Genomic DNA, 16,266 nt, shown 5'->3' with positions numbered 1-16,266 from the left:
CATCTGCTGGTCCAGGAAATAAAAAACAAAATGGTTTTAACATCCGTGCTGTTTCTCACCTGCGATCCCTTGCAGCAGTCCGCACACGTTGAAGATGCTCTTCTTCATGATGCTCTGGAAGCACATGGTGAAGACCGAGATGAACGCCACGGCGCACAGCAGCAGGATCCCCGCCGCCAAGAAGATGGAAGTCGCCTGCCAGAACCCGCTGGCAATCTCCCCGAAGTGAATGGCGTACGGTCCACACAGTATTCCCCGCTGCATGTGGGGCAGTTTTATACAGCGCCCGTAGATGCCCAAAGTGGGTCTGTAGGCCTCGCCGGCCGCCGTCGCCCCGTGGTGCCCGAAGACGGAGTCCGGCGTGCGGGGGAATCCCACCAGCCAGTCGGTGCTCATGAAGGCGATGAGCTCCCCGAACGCCGCCACGATGCTCAGCAGGGTCCACAGCATGGAGCGGCAGGTGACGATCACATGGCACATGCTGACGGGCGGCTGGAGTCTCACGGCGCTGCGAGGTGAAAAGGTGAGGCGAGGGGCGGGGGGGGGGGGTCAGAGGCCTTCAGAAGACCCGAGGAGCCGAGGGTTGTGATCCTTCTGAGGCGGAGATGTGAGAGCAAATGAACGGGAAGGAGTAAGGTGACGGCGCTGTAAACACAAGGTTCACAAAGTCAATGATTCACAGCCGGCCGCTTCCTTCTTTCACTTCTTATCTTCTGTTGTTTCTGCACAGCTGTCGTTCCTCCTCCTCCTCGGACTCGCCCTCCCTCTGTCGGCTCTGCGCTCAGACTCTTTTTTTTTTTCCGTCTGGTTTCTCGGTGTCTACATCGTATTGAAGTTGTATTCCCTGAGCCAGCCCGCTGGCGTCACATCAGACACACCTAAAGACATAAAAAAGAGAGAGAGAGACAGAACAACAGGGTGAGCGCTTTAATTGCACGGATAAAATGTAATCGCCTGTATATACAAAGAGCTCCAAGATGACCAGTAACTCTTTCTTTTATTTGAGGAAACACAGCTCTCCTGTTTCTCCCTCTGGAAAAGCAGAAGTGTAGATAATGAGCAGCGTGTGGAGGAGGATGGTGTGGATGTTGAGGACAGGGTTTAATGAGTTGTGTGCTCATTTGAAGTGGGCCTCTTCTGTTCTCAGTGTTTATGTTACAGGATTTGTGATCAGGGCTCTCGTCATGTTCTCTACTCCCTGTGGGTCTCCGTGGCTGGGGTTGTAAAGATGAAAACTAGAAAAACATTGCGCCTGTCTCCCTCGATGTGTGTGTGTGTGTGTGTGTGTGTGTGTTTGGAGGGGGGAGATGGAGATCGCGGGGTTAAAATAGACGTGGAAACAGCAGAGCGAGAAGCGGATGCAGACAGAGAGAAAAACAAGCCGGGGGCCTCGCTTTGAGCAGCCCCACACATCTGACGCGGGGTCGGTTAACGGTTGATGACACAATGGCCGTCCGGCTGTCACATAACCGCCGATAACCTCGGTGACATCGACGCTGCTGCTCTGCTGAGTCAGTCACATCACAATGAGGATGCTGGAAATGGTGTCAGTTCATCGGAAGGCGACGTCTTCCATACTGACCCAGAGACACGATGCAAACGACTACAGATGATGAAAATGAAGGTGGAATTTTAAAAGGAATTGCATAATATTTTGTGCTTTAGTCACTTTCCTTTTTGATTGCATGAGTCACATGATCTCACATCATACAATCAAACCAGAATAGGCAAAAAGTTCACAATGTCAGACTCAATCTCCTTTGTAGGCTACACAATGTTAGCGAGGAGCTGTTTAGCTAACATTAGCTTAAAGATAGGTCGCGCAGGGGAACAGATTTTTTTTTTTAAATGACCCTGCAAGAAGAAAGTGATCATTTTTTGAGTGTAGCTGCTTCTAAACTTTTCATCCATGGCCGAATGTAGGAGCAATAAGATCACAAGAAAGTTCTCATGCTAGCTTGGTATTTCTCTGGAGGCAGTTTTTTTTTTTTTTGAAGCACTTTCACACATTGTTACACACAAAGTTGTGCACAGTCTGTATTTGTATTTTGATTTGGACTAGCTTTGTCTTTCTGCTTTCTCTTTTCAAACTTAGCTCGGTTAGCTGATTCGCTAGGTTAGCGAGTAGATTCAGTGGCATTTCTAACTTTAGTTTCCTTAAAGTCTTATTCAGATCCCCCGTTATGACCTTAACCTTTTTACACTTACATTTTAGAACCGTTTGCAGTATTTACAACTTGACGGAAGTTTAGTATGACTAATAAACTGACCGAAGTACATCCAAATCATGAACCACCTTTTGACTTTTTCCTGTAAAGTTTTGAAGCGACTTGTTTGTCATGAAACCTTTCACAGTGCAAAAGAAACTGATTTTAGAAAAACAGATGACTCGGCTACAGAATAAAAGCACTTTTTTTAACATCATGAGGTCGGTGTCTTAAGCCCTTTCGAAACCAGGGAAGATCTGAGGAGATTAAACAGTCAAACAGTAATTCTATTTAAGTTGATCTATGAGGGACATTAACAAATTTGAGCAGAGCACAGAAGTTGGCATGCCAGAGAAGATTAAACAATGCTCATACTGTGCAGGCCTTTGTGCTCATGTTATAAATACAGCTCCGGGCCCAAAGCTGACAGTTGTTTCTTTTCTTTTGAGTCTTTCTCTACCCTCGTTCCCCCGCCGCCTCCTGGGAGTCTGTTAGTCATTCTCTGACCAGCAGTTTGGCAATGGGAGCAGAGGAGGCCAGGGGCTGCCGTTGACACGTGTGCCGCCCCCAAACTGATGGGTTTCCAACCCCGCTGTGTGCCCTTACGGCGGGGGGGCCCGTCGGAGCCAAGGGGCGTCCCTTGTGGTCCCATCCCGGCGAGGGAGACTCTGTGTGTGTTTGTGCGAGTGAGTCAGAGCATTACACAAACTTATGATCTTTGTCATGCAGTCGAGATATCAACAACAGTTATCTCTTTTAACCTCCCTTCTATTTTTTTAAGCAGAGAAAATGACCCAGATCTGTGGTCTCTTACAGGGTGGTGTGTGTGTGTGTGTGTGTGTGTGTGTGTGTGTGTGTGTGTGTGTGTGCACTAACGTCGAGTTTGTTTGGACTGTGTAAAACAGATGAGATCATAAGAACAGGCAGAGACAGCCGCCTCTGTGGATTTGGACCTAAATTAATTTCATGAATCACAAGCGTTCTCTTTGCGTCACCATGAGCAGATGCAGGAACAGATGCCGACTCAGATTCTCTCAACTGAAGTTTCTTGGAAACAGCTCTTCCCACCCCCCTCTCATTGAGAGTTCGTTGACGTTTGGAGGGGGGGGGGGGGGGGGGGGGGGGGGGGGGGTTGAGTCCCAGAGGGTTCTTTGATGGGGCTGATGTTTGACGTTTGGATTGAAGACAAACGGGGCAAGCCGGAGTCTTAGGGGTCAAACATTTGCCTGGCCAGTTGCGGAGACTAATTCCTCCCTGACAGGAATATTGTTAGAAAACACTTTGAGAGCTGAAAACAATTTGAACCAGCTGGAGAGTTACGGAGCTTTTTAAGATCCGGACACTTAACCTTTGACCTCGCTTGGCTGCAGTGTGTTTGCATCACGGGCCTGCTGGTTAGTGCCTACTAACTAGCGGGTCTCAATTTGTCTGAAGCTTCCTTGAATGTGGGTGAGAAAAGCTAAAACAAGTCTGGACAAGTCTGCTTCTATTAATGTACCTGGTATTTGTCAAAACTAATACCCAGACGTCTCCTCACTGTTCCCAGACGGACAGATTTGAGCAGTCATCGTGAGCAGAGGTTTACTAAGACAGACTGGTAGTCCATATATGTGAGGCGGATAGAGGTGGATTTACGATGTCCTTTATCCTCCCCGAGCAACCAGCGGGGAGTCTGAGGATTATTTGAGGCTCGGTTTACATGGACAGAGGGGTTAACAGCCCCCATACAGAAACCCACCACCCCGCTGACCCGCCAACACTTAATCCAGATGCGCACAATCAGTTACAAGACTCCCTGCTTTCTCACATTTGCTCCTCTAAAGTGTGAGATAGAAGAATTAGACCTTCTCCACAGTTGGACCCAAGTTTCCCTGAAGCCTTAATAAAGAAAACAACTTAAGAAAAGCCGTTACACTTCAGCCTTTGGGATGCATGGATATCTGCACGGTCACAATACTGAAGGCATGGATGAATTATTGGATGAATGAATGACTACACTCAATCAATCTAAAATCCAGAAATGGCTCTTAAAGCCAAAACATTCTCACAATTTGGTAGCACAAAAGAGAACGTCTGGAATCACCAAAGTCAGTGGGATTCATCCCCAAAGATCATGAAAGCATGGAACAAATTTTCTGGTATCTATCGATCCGATAAAATTAGAAGTGTCACTTAAATAACAAAAATGTCAACCTCAAGACATGTCAGTGGGTAATCATAACCATGACACTCCATCCTGTAGAAACCGTGAATACCTGCAACAAATGCCTTCAGAAAAGTCAGACAGATTCACCCTCTGCCTACCCTGACTGCTTGAACCAAATTGAATGATAATACATCAAATGCTTGTCTTAAATCCACAGATGGACAACCTCATTGTGACTCAACTAGAAGAGCGTGGGGAACATCAAAGTTAATTAGATTTATCCTATGAACGACTATGAATATCTGCACCAAATGACATGTCAACCCATCAAATAATGCCTGCCACTAAGACACAAAAAAAAATCAACCTCATGGCGGCAAAATGGTTCAGGAATCACCTAAATCTATTAGGTCAACCTCTAGGGGCAATGAGTATCTGCAGAAAATGTCACAGTAATCCATTGGAATATCGTCAATAACTGTCACTAAGAGGCAAACGTATCAGCCTTGTGGTGACATAACGAGAAAAGTCAGGGAGAGTACAAAAGTCACCTTCTGGAGAGCATGAAAAGAAATCAATTCGATGTATAGAAATGTAATTGTGGACAAACACATCCATCAACCAATACTTCCATCCCCATAATCAGGCTACTCACTACATGTGTGCTGAAGTGCACGACTCTAGTCCAAATCCTCCGCTCAGCCTTTCTCCCATCATGACAACAAAACAGCAGGAAACGTCTCTCCACGCTGCCGCCGACAGGAAACAATCTACATATGCATGGACATGCCTTGACTGGAGGAACGCGTCCCCATGGCGACTGTTTGTTTAGAGCCGGACGAGAGGTTAAGGGGAAAGTTTACGGTGCATTTACATGATTAGAGGGGAGAGTGCAAAAGATAAACTTCTTCAACCTGTCAGCAACATCGTCCTGTTAAACTGAATCGTCGTTTTTTTTTTTGATTTCCAGCCCTTTACCTTATGTGACCCATCATGAAAAAGTAGTTTTAAAAACAAAGAGAGTCCTTGTAATCTGTGAGGATTTGTTTGAATGAAAAGACCCTAGAGCTACCGGAGGGAATGCAGGAGATGATTGGTCATGGAGGACTCAAAAACCGCTACTCAAGTCTCACTTCAATGTCTCTCTGTTTTAAGATAAACCACACGGTTAAATGTCAAATACAACAAAAGCACAGATGTGTTGATTGTCCTCCTGATGTAGAAGACAAAGACAGAAAAAGTCTTGGTAATGCCGTCATTATTTAAGGAAAATTGCACAAACTAATAGTCATAAAAGCGGTTTAAAACAAAGGAGTCCTTGGTCAGGTTTTCCATGGCAGAAGGAGACGGTCTTTCCTAACACTTCTGCACATCTGCTCAGCATCCAGCAGCTCTGTGACGTTACAGGGACTCTGATTCAGACCTAAGACTTCATATTTATATCCCATTACATCAGCATGGAGGCTAGCTTTCAGCTCACGAGGATAAGTAACTTAACATTTAACTTTAGCTGGTCAAACAGGAAGAAAATGACGGACAATTATGAGGAAAAATAAGACAATAGTCCAACCTGTCTCCATTGGTCTGTGGATAGTCCAGCTCTCCTGCCCTGACTGTCCTCCTCTGCTTCCACACTTTAATGCCTCCCTCTCTCTCTCTTGCGTTCTCTTTCCCCTGACTCCCAGACCCCTCCCCTCCAAAAACCAACGTCCCTCCTCCCTGGACCCGCCACGTTTCCTCTGATTGGCCGGGGCCGACACCGGAGCCACACTTCTTGAGAGAGTCCACATGGTGGCCATATTTCAGAGCTGAATCTGGGTTAAAATAACAAGAGCTGGAGCTGCAGAGGGTCTCTCCTCCTCTTCTCTCCCTCTCTCTCTGTCTCAGTTTCTCTCACCTTCTCGCTCTGTTTTTGTTGCTCTCTGCACCCTTTCAATCAGCCAAGGCAAACAGCTTATTATCAGCATAAATGCATTTTCACTTCCTTTATAAAGATCAGTAAGTGCACCATTAGGACTACTTATGTTATTTAACTCTTGGAAAAACTATTGTCATAATTGTAAGTGGAACCTCTGAACAATTATTCAGACTAAATTGGCCCACTTCTCAGTTTTAGAGTGCACTTCAAAGTATACTGTTCATTACATTAGGGTGCTATCCAACCTGAAAATGGGCTATGGCTGCGGTTACTGTGTATAAACTGTAAGGTTATTTACAGGTGAGCAACTAGTGAAATGTTTATGTGTTACTTTGCGGAATGATTCAATAATATCTTCCTACTTAAAGTGGCCCATTCTGCATAAAGAGTCTTTCATCAGTTTGTTTTGACGGGTATACTTTGGGACTGTTCTTGTAACGCAGATTTTCCGACCAAAACAAGGCTTTCTTCAGACACACCTCCTTCATCCTTCAGCTCCCCCCCCCCCCCCTCCACTCCTGTCTCCACACTTCCCCCGTCCTGTAGCAGGGCCAGAGGTGGGACAAAGTCCTTCTTTTGCAAGACACAAGTAAAGGCCCCTGACACACCAAGGACACCGTCGGCCCGTGGGTGAGAGGTCATCGCTCTAGTTTTTGCGGTGTGTCCAGCTCAGTCACTACCCGTCGGCCCCAGTTGGACTTTTTTTGGTCCGATTCCACATGTTGAATCGGTCTCAAGTCTAGAGTCAAGTCCCAAGTAATGACAGGCAAGTCCCAAGTCGAGTCAAAGGTCCTAAACTTTGAATTTCGAGTCCTTAACAAGTCGTTAGCTCTCTTCCCCATTTTAACAGAGTAATAATCTGTTAGATTTACAAATTCATGATTGCGATTTGAATTATTTTACTTAGCCTACTTAAAAAAACAAAAAACAAGACCAGTGTGCCTGACTCTGTTTTATTATTTCCAAATTTAGTTTTCACAATTTTTCTGAATTATGTGTCACAGGGTTAATGGAAGGATCAATTATCAGATCAGGAAATTGAGAAATCGAGTTCAAAGTCTTAAAATCTGTTGACTTGAGTCTGACTCGAGTCCAAGTCATGGGACGAGATTCCAGACCTCTAATCAAGGCTCTGTAAGGCAGAGTCAGCAGCAGACGAGTGTCAATAAACATCAGAAAACAAGTTTCTGTGATCAATTTCAAGTAATGATATGCATCTCAAAGTTCATTCGGTTGGGATGTTTGTCTTTTTAGGCCCCAAATTTTTGTTTTTTTTTCAGTGTGAGCTGCATGTGTGAACGCAAACAACCAAATCTGACACTCCGACATGAATTCTTCCTGCAAGCCCCCATACGACATTTTCAGTGTGATGTTTGGGCGAGCTGATGAGAGAACGCAGCAGGAAATTTACAGGAAAATTCACCGCAAGCGAGTGGGATAGGATAGGAAGTAGTTTATATCAATCACATGTCATGCATTTTGTTTGTGTCTGAACTCAGTAAACAGAAAGAGAGCTTAAAAGTAAACTAGAAGTGACTGAGTTTTTCTTAAATGCCATTTGGGTTTTTGACTGCCAGATTAGATAGCTGCTGGTTGCATATCTAACTGCCTGACGGAGCAGATGGTTCAGTGACTGACTAATGGATCACCTCTGTGGCCGATGGGAGCAAACTGTCCCGAGTATTTCCTACAGGATACATTCAGCAAAGATCTTAGTCAGCCACAGTTTTTGACTTTGTGTTCACAGAGGAGAGACAAATTAGAACCATATGAGGACAGAAAAAAAGGGGGGGCCGAGTCAAACAGGAAGAGATGCTGATAGGCCAGCAAGGCACTTAAATTTTAGCGTGGAAGGCCAGAGGAAGAGGCCTTTTCTTATCAGTTTGAATAGAAGTCGGGCCGTTTCAAAAATAGATCCTTTCAGCCCAGATGCATATATCCTGAAGCTAATAAAACCTCTCCTTTGACCCTTTTCCAATAAATCCTGGTGACTTATCCCCACCCTGGGGTTTTTCAATTGGATGGGAAAGGGGTTAATGGTCCATTTTTTAAAGCCACACAAAGTCTCCTCCAATTTCTAGAAGTTCTGAGGAAGGCACTTTCTCAGCAAAACAACGGTTGACCATCAGCTGAGCCTCAGGCTGCTGTAATTGCCCCTGTTAGCTTCCTTTTCTTGCACAGCAACTGAAGTTTACAACTTTTGAGTTAATTGTAAACTCACAAACACTTTTGAGTTTCTAATTAGGGCCCATCTTTTTCATTGGCTGCTTGTTTTCAGACACAATTTCCCAATGCTAGCTGGTTACCAGTGTGTTTGATGGTTAAAATTACAACATCTGTCAATTGCATAGCTCGCTAGCTAATCAGGCTAATAGCGCCAAGAGTTGCTCTTTTTCCTTGGGGTCGATGGTAAACTACACTACTATACATTTTACAGTTTACAATTTAGAGCTAAAGAGTTAAAACATTGTCACTGACAGAGTTCATCGTCTGCAGATCGCTCTTTATTAGCGTACTTTCATTTTTAACTCAATTAGCTGCTTTTGTTTGTTTGCTTTTGGAAATGTGATAAAAAAAGAGGCATGAATTACACCTACTTCATCTTTAGTTAAACAAAACAAATAAGTAGAAAGTCTATTTGAAAGTGGTCTAAGGAACCGTCACACTCACTTTTTATCAGTTGAAGCTAGCTGGCTAATTAGCCATGGGTTATTTTGTTTTTGTTTGCTTTACGGGAAATACAGCTACCGCAATTTTAGAGACTTTTTCAATGTAAATGTTGATTAAAACAAAACAAACAGAGTAATGCCTTATGGTATTGTTTGCTGTGGCTCCTTGAGCTTTTACTTCCTGTTAACACCAAACGAGCTGATCGGAGATGCTAATGTTAGCTTAAACTATGATTGTAACATCCAGAACCACCAACAACCTCATCTGACATAACCTACAGCCCCCCCACCAAACTAATTTAACATAATAAGGTAATGATGAGCTTCTCTGTTTTGAGATAATGCTCAGGTATACTGGAAATATGAAGCTAGTTAGCATGGCATGCTAATACTGCTACTTAGCCTACACTTTTGCTGTTTTGGTTTGGGAAAGGTAGAAACTAAAATGATACACCATTAGCCAAACAGATATTGGGTTTTGATATAACTAGAGGTATACACACCTGTGACTATAAAATTAATAAGACGTGATTGGACGACATCATCATCATCATCATCATCATCATCATCATCATCATCATCATCATCATCGGAGGAGCCGCTAAGATGCACTTTGTATTTTCAGCCCTGTTGGAAGCTAACCCGACTTTAAGAGGAGCTCCTTCTACCGGATCACGTTTCTGATTTAGAGATATAGATTCAGATCAGACAGAGACTGACCGCAGGTCATGTTACAGACTTATGGAAAGCCGTCCGTGCTGCACGAAGAGGCCCCCGTGAGATTGTCTCTTGGCAGCTTCAGGAGCTCGGACACAGCGCAGGCCTTCACTTCAAAGACCGGAGGATCGCAGGCGAGGCAGCCGGGAAAGATCTTCAGCGGTCGTGATTGCTGCAGCACATCAGAACACACATGCACACACGCCGGGCTGGATCATCATTCATGCTGGTTTCGACAGAAAAACCCCGGCTGGTGATTCATCTTCCCGTGTCAGACTCTGATCAATAGTATCTCGTAGATCTGAGGAAAGTGCATGACGCAAAGCAGAGTGAAAACTGATAACAGCTCGATAACAGGTGGGGGAGAAAGAACTCCACTTGACAGGGAAAGTATGTCACAGAGCCACTTAAATAAACAAAACCTGCTTTCTTACTTTTGTTTCAAAGTAAATGAAATAACAAAGAAGAGTAGAGTAGACCTACTCTTTTTGTAAAGTGTCTTAAGATAACATTTGTTGTGAATTGACGCTTCACAAATAAAGATTGATTGATTGAAACTTCCAGTCTGAGAAACAGAATAAACATTTTTTTTTTCATTTAAAAAGGACCTGAAAGATTTATTTTCTGGATATTTCTCTCGTTTAAAGCTCCTGTGAGAAATGTTTTGCTAGTTATAAAACAGACTGGAAAATATTCATGATGCCTCCTTATGAGCGAAAGAAGCAAACAAGACCGTCGTCGGAAAGTTTTGTGATTTCTGTATCGTTATTTTTAATGCCTACAACCACGTATCGCAGGGTAGGTGTCACACAAATAGTATCATATAGCAGACTCTGTTACTTCGACCGCTACAGTACTTCCGCATCGCTTTTTTTTTACGTCAAGGATTACCTCAGGAGTCCCCCGCCCCCCTCCCACCCGAAAGGTACAGTCTCCCGCGGTGAGGTGTCTACTTGGTCAGAGAATAATTGAATAAAAACAAGTTCACTCTTTTAAAATATCTTGTTTGTCCAACCAATCTCTCAAAAAAACCAAAATATATTTAATTTACAATGAAATCAAACAGAGGAAATCAGAAAAGCCTCTTATTTGAACCTGAAAGCTAAACAACTTTTTGCTGTCAAAGTTGAAATTTTAAGTTGCCCGTCACTTAATTGACCCTAAATTCAATTAATTAGTTATCAGATTCGAGTTGCAGCTCAACTTCAAAGATGTAAACTAAAGAAAAGACACACATTAGGAGATACAGTGCTGATAGTATGAAGAACAAGTCCTTTAAGAGTTAATATTTTTTTGATGGTAATGTAAAAAAAAAAAAGGAATAAAAGTGATAAAGCATCCTGGGTTCATACATCTGTGACCTTGATACTTAGGTGTGCAATAAAGCAGTCGAGTCTGAGATAGGAAGGAAGTGATTTCACTTTACAGAAACCAAATGCCTGATTTTGGCTCGTGTCGACACGCATCATTCCAGGACGAGTCTAAGCTATCGGTATGAGCGTTTTATCTCCACGTGTTTTCAATCTCGGCTTCATGAACCTGTTACATCACTCCACCATCCAGTGATGATGAGGACAGACAGTGCGCAGGGTTTTACTTTAAAAAAAAGCCAACGTGGATATAAATGACAGAGAGGGACGGACGGATGGAATATTTTGGCTCTGAGAAAAGTTTCCAATCGTGGTGAATTATAATGACAGCTCACTGTGTGGTGGAGTCAGATGTGGATTACAAGGAAAAACTCCGCAGAGAGCAAAACAAACCTGATGGTTGAAAACAAGTCAACCATTCTCCTTTTCAACCCCTCGAGAATGTGAGGCATTTCACGCCATCCAACGACAGAGTTAAGTATTAAAACTGACAGATGGATGTCGGGGCATCGTCACTGCTACATTTACGTCTCCGTAGAGTCAAAGAAACCCGAGCTGAGTTTGAACGCCACAGAGGGAGCAGCTATACGACCATCTGGCCACTTCAAGGCCCCGGCTGCATTAAGGCCCTCCATCAGCCGGCGCATGGAGGCAGATGTTTAACATCCAACTCCCAGCCTGGAGAGAAGTTGGGTGTTCTCTGAAATGGTTTTACTCTCAAACTTCTAAGACACACACACACACACACACACACACACACACACACACACACACACCTCCACTTTGCACTTTAATAACTTTCTGGTATGGGCTCTTGACGGATTTTTTTGCGTTGCTTTTATGTTTTGCTGTGTTGTCAGATTTTTTTTTTTAATTCATTTTGTTTCATGATGATGTTGTCCTTGTGTTTCTTGTCTTCTGTGTGCTCCTGTTGCAACGCAAATGTCCCCTTGTGGGACAATAAAAAGATCTGAATCTGAATACACAACTTCTTGGTACTTGATTTTACTCTCTCTTTTTTCGGTACAGCAGTATTACTTTCCACAAACCTTGCTGGAAGAAGAAAGCCTGGGACTTTGAAAACCATGAAACAGAGATCGCAGGTAGGTAACAGCACTTTATGAGTCTTACGACAGTGCAGTTACACTCGGAGACCTTCCGGGGGCGCCAAAGTGCACCAAACCAAATTCCTACATAATGCTGCTTTAAATTATTTTGTTGAAAAAGCCGGGAACACCTCAATGTTTATGCAAAGATGTTAAAGATCCAACCTGCTGGGAGTTGTATAACTCTGTATGTACATTCATAATGTAAATACTGCTTTGTCTTGTATAGAATATAATAGAATTACTTTATTGATCCCAAACTGGGAAATTGTGGCGTTACAGCAGCAGGTTATCCAAACACACAATATGATTAGAAAACACAATATAATATTAAATACAAAGTAAATAAGCACTAAAAATCAAAATCAAAACTAAGAATGAGAATATATACAACCAGGATTTAACTTAGCATTACTAGTCTTAAACATGAAAAGATTAAATACAGCATACTTTGCTGGAGGTAGAGTTGTAAATGGACAGTATATATCCTATTATTTTAGCCCTTATTGCTTTTTTTATTGCTTATTTTATTATCTCTATTTTATTTCATACTGCTGTATTGTGTGAAGAGCAATGGTAACACCGAATTTCCCCCTGGGATTAATAAAGTATTTCTGATTCTGATTCTGATTCTGATTCTGATTCTGCAGGATGCAAACAGACAAAAAAAGAAACGACCACAGGTATCGATGAACATCATCTACATATCCCAAAACGGGGTAAACGTCAGCGTAAACGTTTTTCACAAGTTGATTGTTTTAGTTGTGCCGGATTCTACGGGGGTGCTGCAGCGCCCGCAGCACCCCTACTTCCTGCGTCTTTCAACACGTGTATGTCAGTGACTCAAAATACTAACGTTGAAAACCAAAGCCTAAAGTTTTTCTCTGTAGCACAGCGCCTGTAACAGGAGTTTCACACAAGACTTGAAGGTGATAACAGCAACTTTCTGAAACACTTTCTACAACATGTTTTCTGCTGTTTTTGAATCTGACAGCTTCTCCATGTTATTTATACGTTACACCAAATCCCCGTATTTAATAGGACAGCTGAGGTCCAGAGACGGATACATTTCCCCCCAGCGAGGTCACACCACATCATTTTTATACTCCATCTTGTCATCGTCTGTTGTACTCCGGCTACATCTTAGTGTGGGAGAGTTATCTCCGAGGCTTATTTTGCTAATTTATTAACGTTGTGGGGAGTGCAGCTGGAGCATAAACACATGGATGTGTTGAAGGTGAGGAAATCCCAACACTGAGCTTCGGGGGGGGGGGGGGGGGGGGGGGGGGGGGGAAGCGGGGCGGGAGCGTGGGAAAGAGAGAAAGGAGGGGGGGGGGGGGGGAGAGGGATAATGGTGCAGAGAGTGTGAAACAGATCCCACAGGTTTCAGTCAGAGGGGGAGTTCACCTGGTGGAGAGGTGTGGAGGTAACATGTGGAGGAGTGCTAACACCTCTGGAAGAGATTGAGCCGTTTGTGGAGCAGGAGGAGGGGGAAAAAGAAAAACAATTACAGCGATCCCCGGAGTCTTATTTTAGTCTGAATACAAACATGGAACATAATAAAAACACAGCATAGCAGCGAACACATGAACACATGTGCACACTAAAACATGCACCTACATTTGATGTCAGCACGACTGGTCAACCCCCCCCCCCACCCCCCACCCGCCCTGGAAACATCTGCTTATACACTCTGAGCGCGGCTGTGTGTCAGTCGGCTGTGAGCTGTGAGCTGGAGCAGGAGTCTCGGCGCTACAGGAGGTGACGGGGTAATTCCTGAGCCGTGAGGAAGGCGGAGGTCGACCGTCCCTCCTCGTCTTCTCATGTTGACCGTAACAAACCTCGCACGGCGGGCCCACGCCAACCAGGGTTAAGAGGGTGATGGAAAACAAGAAGCATCTCGACGAAACGCAGTCCGGACTCAAAGTGGGTGGCCGAGCAGATTGCCACAAAAAGGGGGAGGAGGTGTGTGTGTGTGTGTGTGTGTGTGTGTGTGACTGGATAGCCATCTTGTGAAAAGATTGTTGTGTGCTGCTCTGACTCACGTCTGATGTCACCTTTGAGCGGTCTTAGCTGTTTCCTGTTTGAGCCGGGGATTGGCGGAGAGCTTCCAAAGAGGGTTAACCACCACAAACCGTTTGTTGTGTCAACATTTGTCATCTCTTTGTCCTCCTTTCACAAATACCTTCCCCAAAGTTTCTTAAATGTGCTTTTAAAGGGAGAGTCAGTAGCATTGTTCTTTGCAGCTCGTGAACACAACATTCAAACTCCCGGGTTCCATCACCGCCCTCACTGCAGGATGTACAGTCGTGTGTACAGTTACTGTGTGTACCTTCACTGCAAGCGACCGCACGCTAGCAACAAGCTAACCACAGGTGTTTGGCACCTGCCTGTCCAACAGAAAGAAGGACAACGCCACGTCCGCTGTTGACTCAACTAAAGAAGATATTTCCCTGATCAGACAGTCAGCTGACTACACATCTCATCAATCGTCTTTCATTGATTATTAATCAGTTTAAAGAATTCCCATGCAGCCTTTAGACATTGAACTAAAGAAGTGCTTAAAAAACATTCAACGAGGCGAAACACCACTCGAACATATTTTAGGCTCTACATTCTCAACACCTATTCTCGTCTGATTACTGATTGACTGAGGAGCTCTGAGGAGCCGCAGCACCTCCCTTTCTTCCACCTTTCTCGCCGTTGGAGCTCTGCAGAATTCAGGGCCAACACAGCCCCCATTATGTTTAACCATTACCAGCCCCGCCAACAGCCCCCGGGGGGTCGCAGGAGAGAAGTCCTTCCACTTTAAACCCTCATGCCTCTTTTTTTTTTTTTCCCAGAGTCAGGAAATCAGTGACTCTGCTGAGCTGGTTTGGATGGTATTTGGCCTTTTTCCCTCTGGGGGGGGTTAACAGCATTGTTCTCACTGTGTTTGGTGCTCTGAATGAGTGCAGTTTAATCCTCACTTCCCCGCGGCTGTGACACAAACTACCCCCCACCCCCCCCTGCAAACCGAGACTTTGGCTGGCTGCTTTATCCCAACGCCCCCCCTCAGGGCAGAGACGGAGCTGTTGTGGGCACTCAAGAGATAAAACCTGATACTCAGCTCAAAATAAAAAAAAAGTAAGCACCACCGGGGAAAGCTCCTCGCCTTTCGGGATAATAAAAGTATCAAATAAAAACTCCTCTCTTGCCAAAATCCTGTTAACAACATGCGAGGGAGACAAAGAGACGAGGGGACGGGGACAAAATGACGGGGGACGAGAGCGAAGAGGACAAAACAAAAGAGGTGGGAAGCTGAGACATGAAGAAGTGTGTTGCTGTTGTCAGAAAGGTTTTCGGGGGAGGAAAGTGAGATGTGTACCGGCTTTCACTCGAGGACAAAGAGATGAGTGTTAAAACTTGCAAAAACTTGTCAGAAATCCTGCAGAATTTGAGGAAAAATCTGCCAGAATAATATCTGACATAGCAGGGTGTATAAAAACTGGTCTTGGGTCATATTTTTAAGAATATCTGAGAACATTCTGATAGATGTGGAAATTTTGGGCGCCTGGTGGTTGGTTTTCCCACCCCATGTGCGGAGGCTGTTGTCCTCAGGGTGGACAGCCCGGGTTCAAATCCAACCTGAAGCTCCTCTACTGCATGCCACTCCCTTTATCTCTCTCTCTCTCTCCCTGAATTTTGACTCTCTACTTTTTTATGTCTTTTTACAAACTACTGAAAATGTCCCAATTTTTGGGGTGTGCTGCATAAGTTTTTTTCACGCTTGCGACTTTTTCCTTGCTGCACCCTGGTAAGGTTTCTACAAGACTTCAAGGTGTGACGTGAGAGCGCAGCAGGACATTTTGAGGAAAGTTCATGGTGAGCGAGTAGTCGAAGGTGACGATGTTTAAGTCCTGACTGCTGCACGACCGGTTCGATTGTCCATAAAATGAAACAGCTTCTCTTCTCTGTTTGCTTGTATGTTTTTCTCAACTCTTTCATATATATTGTGAATATCTTTATTTACATGTAGTGTATCAATATAAAGCAAAAACTGTCATCTCCCCCTGTGAAGGACTTTTATGAAAAAACAACTCAGGAACATTTCAGGAGCATCTGTCCTGGATTATTCTAGACTTTTCCCAGAG

The 16,266-nt window shown here is 44.2% G+C and overlaps 1 protein-coding gene across 2 annotated transcripts in view; it reads right to left on the bottom strand.

The window, feature by feature from the left end:
* The window catches only part of lhfpl2a (LHFPL tetraspan subfamily member 2a), a 50,900-nt gene that overhangs the window by 10,526 nt on the left and 24,108 nt on the right, over positions 1 to 16,266 (bottom strand). Inside the window, exons 1-2 of one of the 2 annotated variants that reach the window (XM_061060738.1) lie at positions 5,924 to 6,029; positions 60 to 878 (exon numbers count right to left, since the gene is read on the bottom strand). In XM_061060738.1, the coding sequence (XP_060916721.1) occupies positions 60 to 480 (421 nt within the window). In that variant the 5' untranslated portion in view covers positions 481 to 878; positions 5,924 to 6,029. Of the gene's footprint in view, positions 1 to 59; positions 879 to 5,923; positions 6,030 to 16,266 lie in introns of those variants that run through there. The other variant, XM_061060737.1, reaches the window with a different exon arrangement.

Source organism: Labrus mixtus, chromosome 17 (genome assembly GCF_963584025.1).
Source record: "Labrus mixtus chromosome 17, fLabMix1.1, whole genome shotgun sequence".
Classification (NCBI taxonomy): Eukaryota; Metazoa; Chordata; class Actinopteri; order Labriformes; family Labridae; genus Labrus; species Labrus mixtus.
This window is presented reverse-complemented; position numbering and strand designations above follow the sequence as displayed.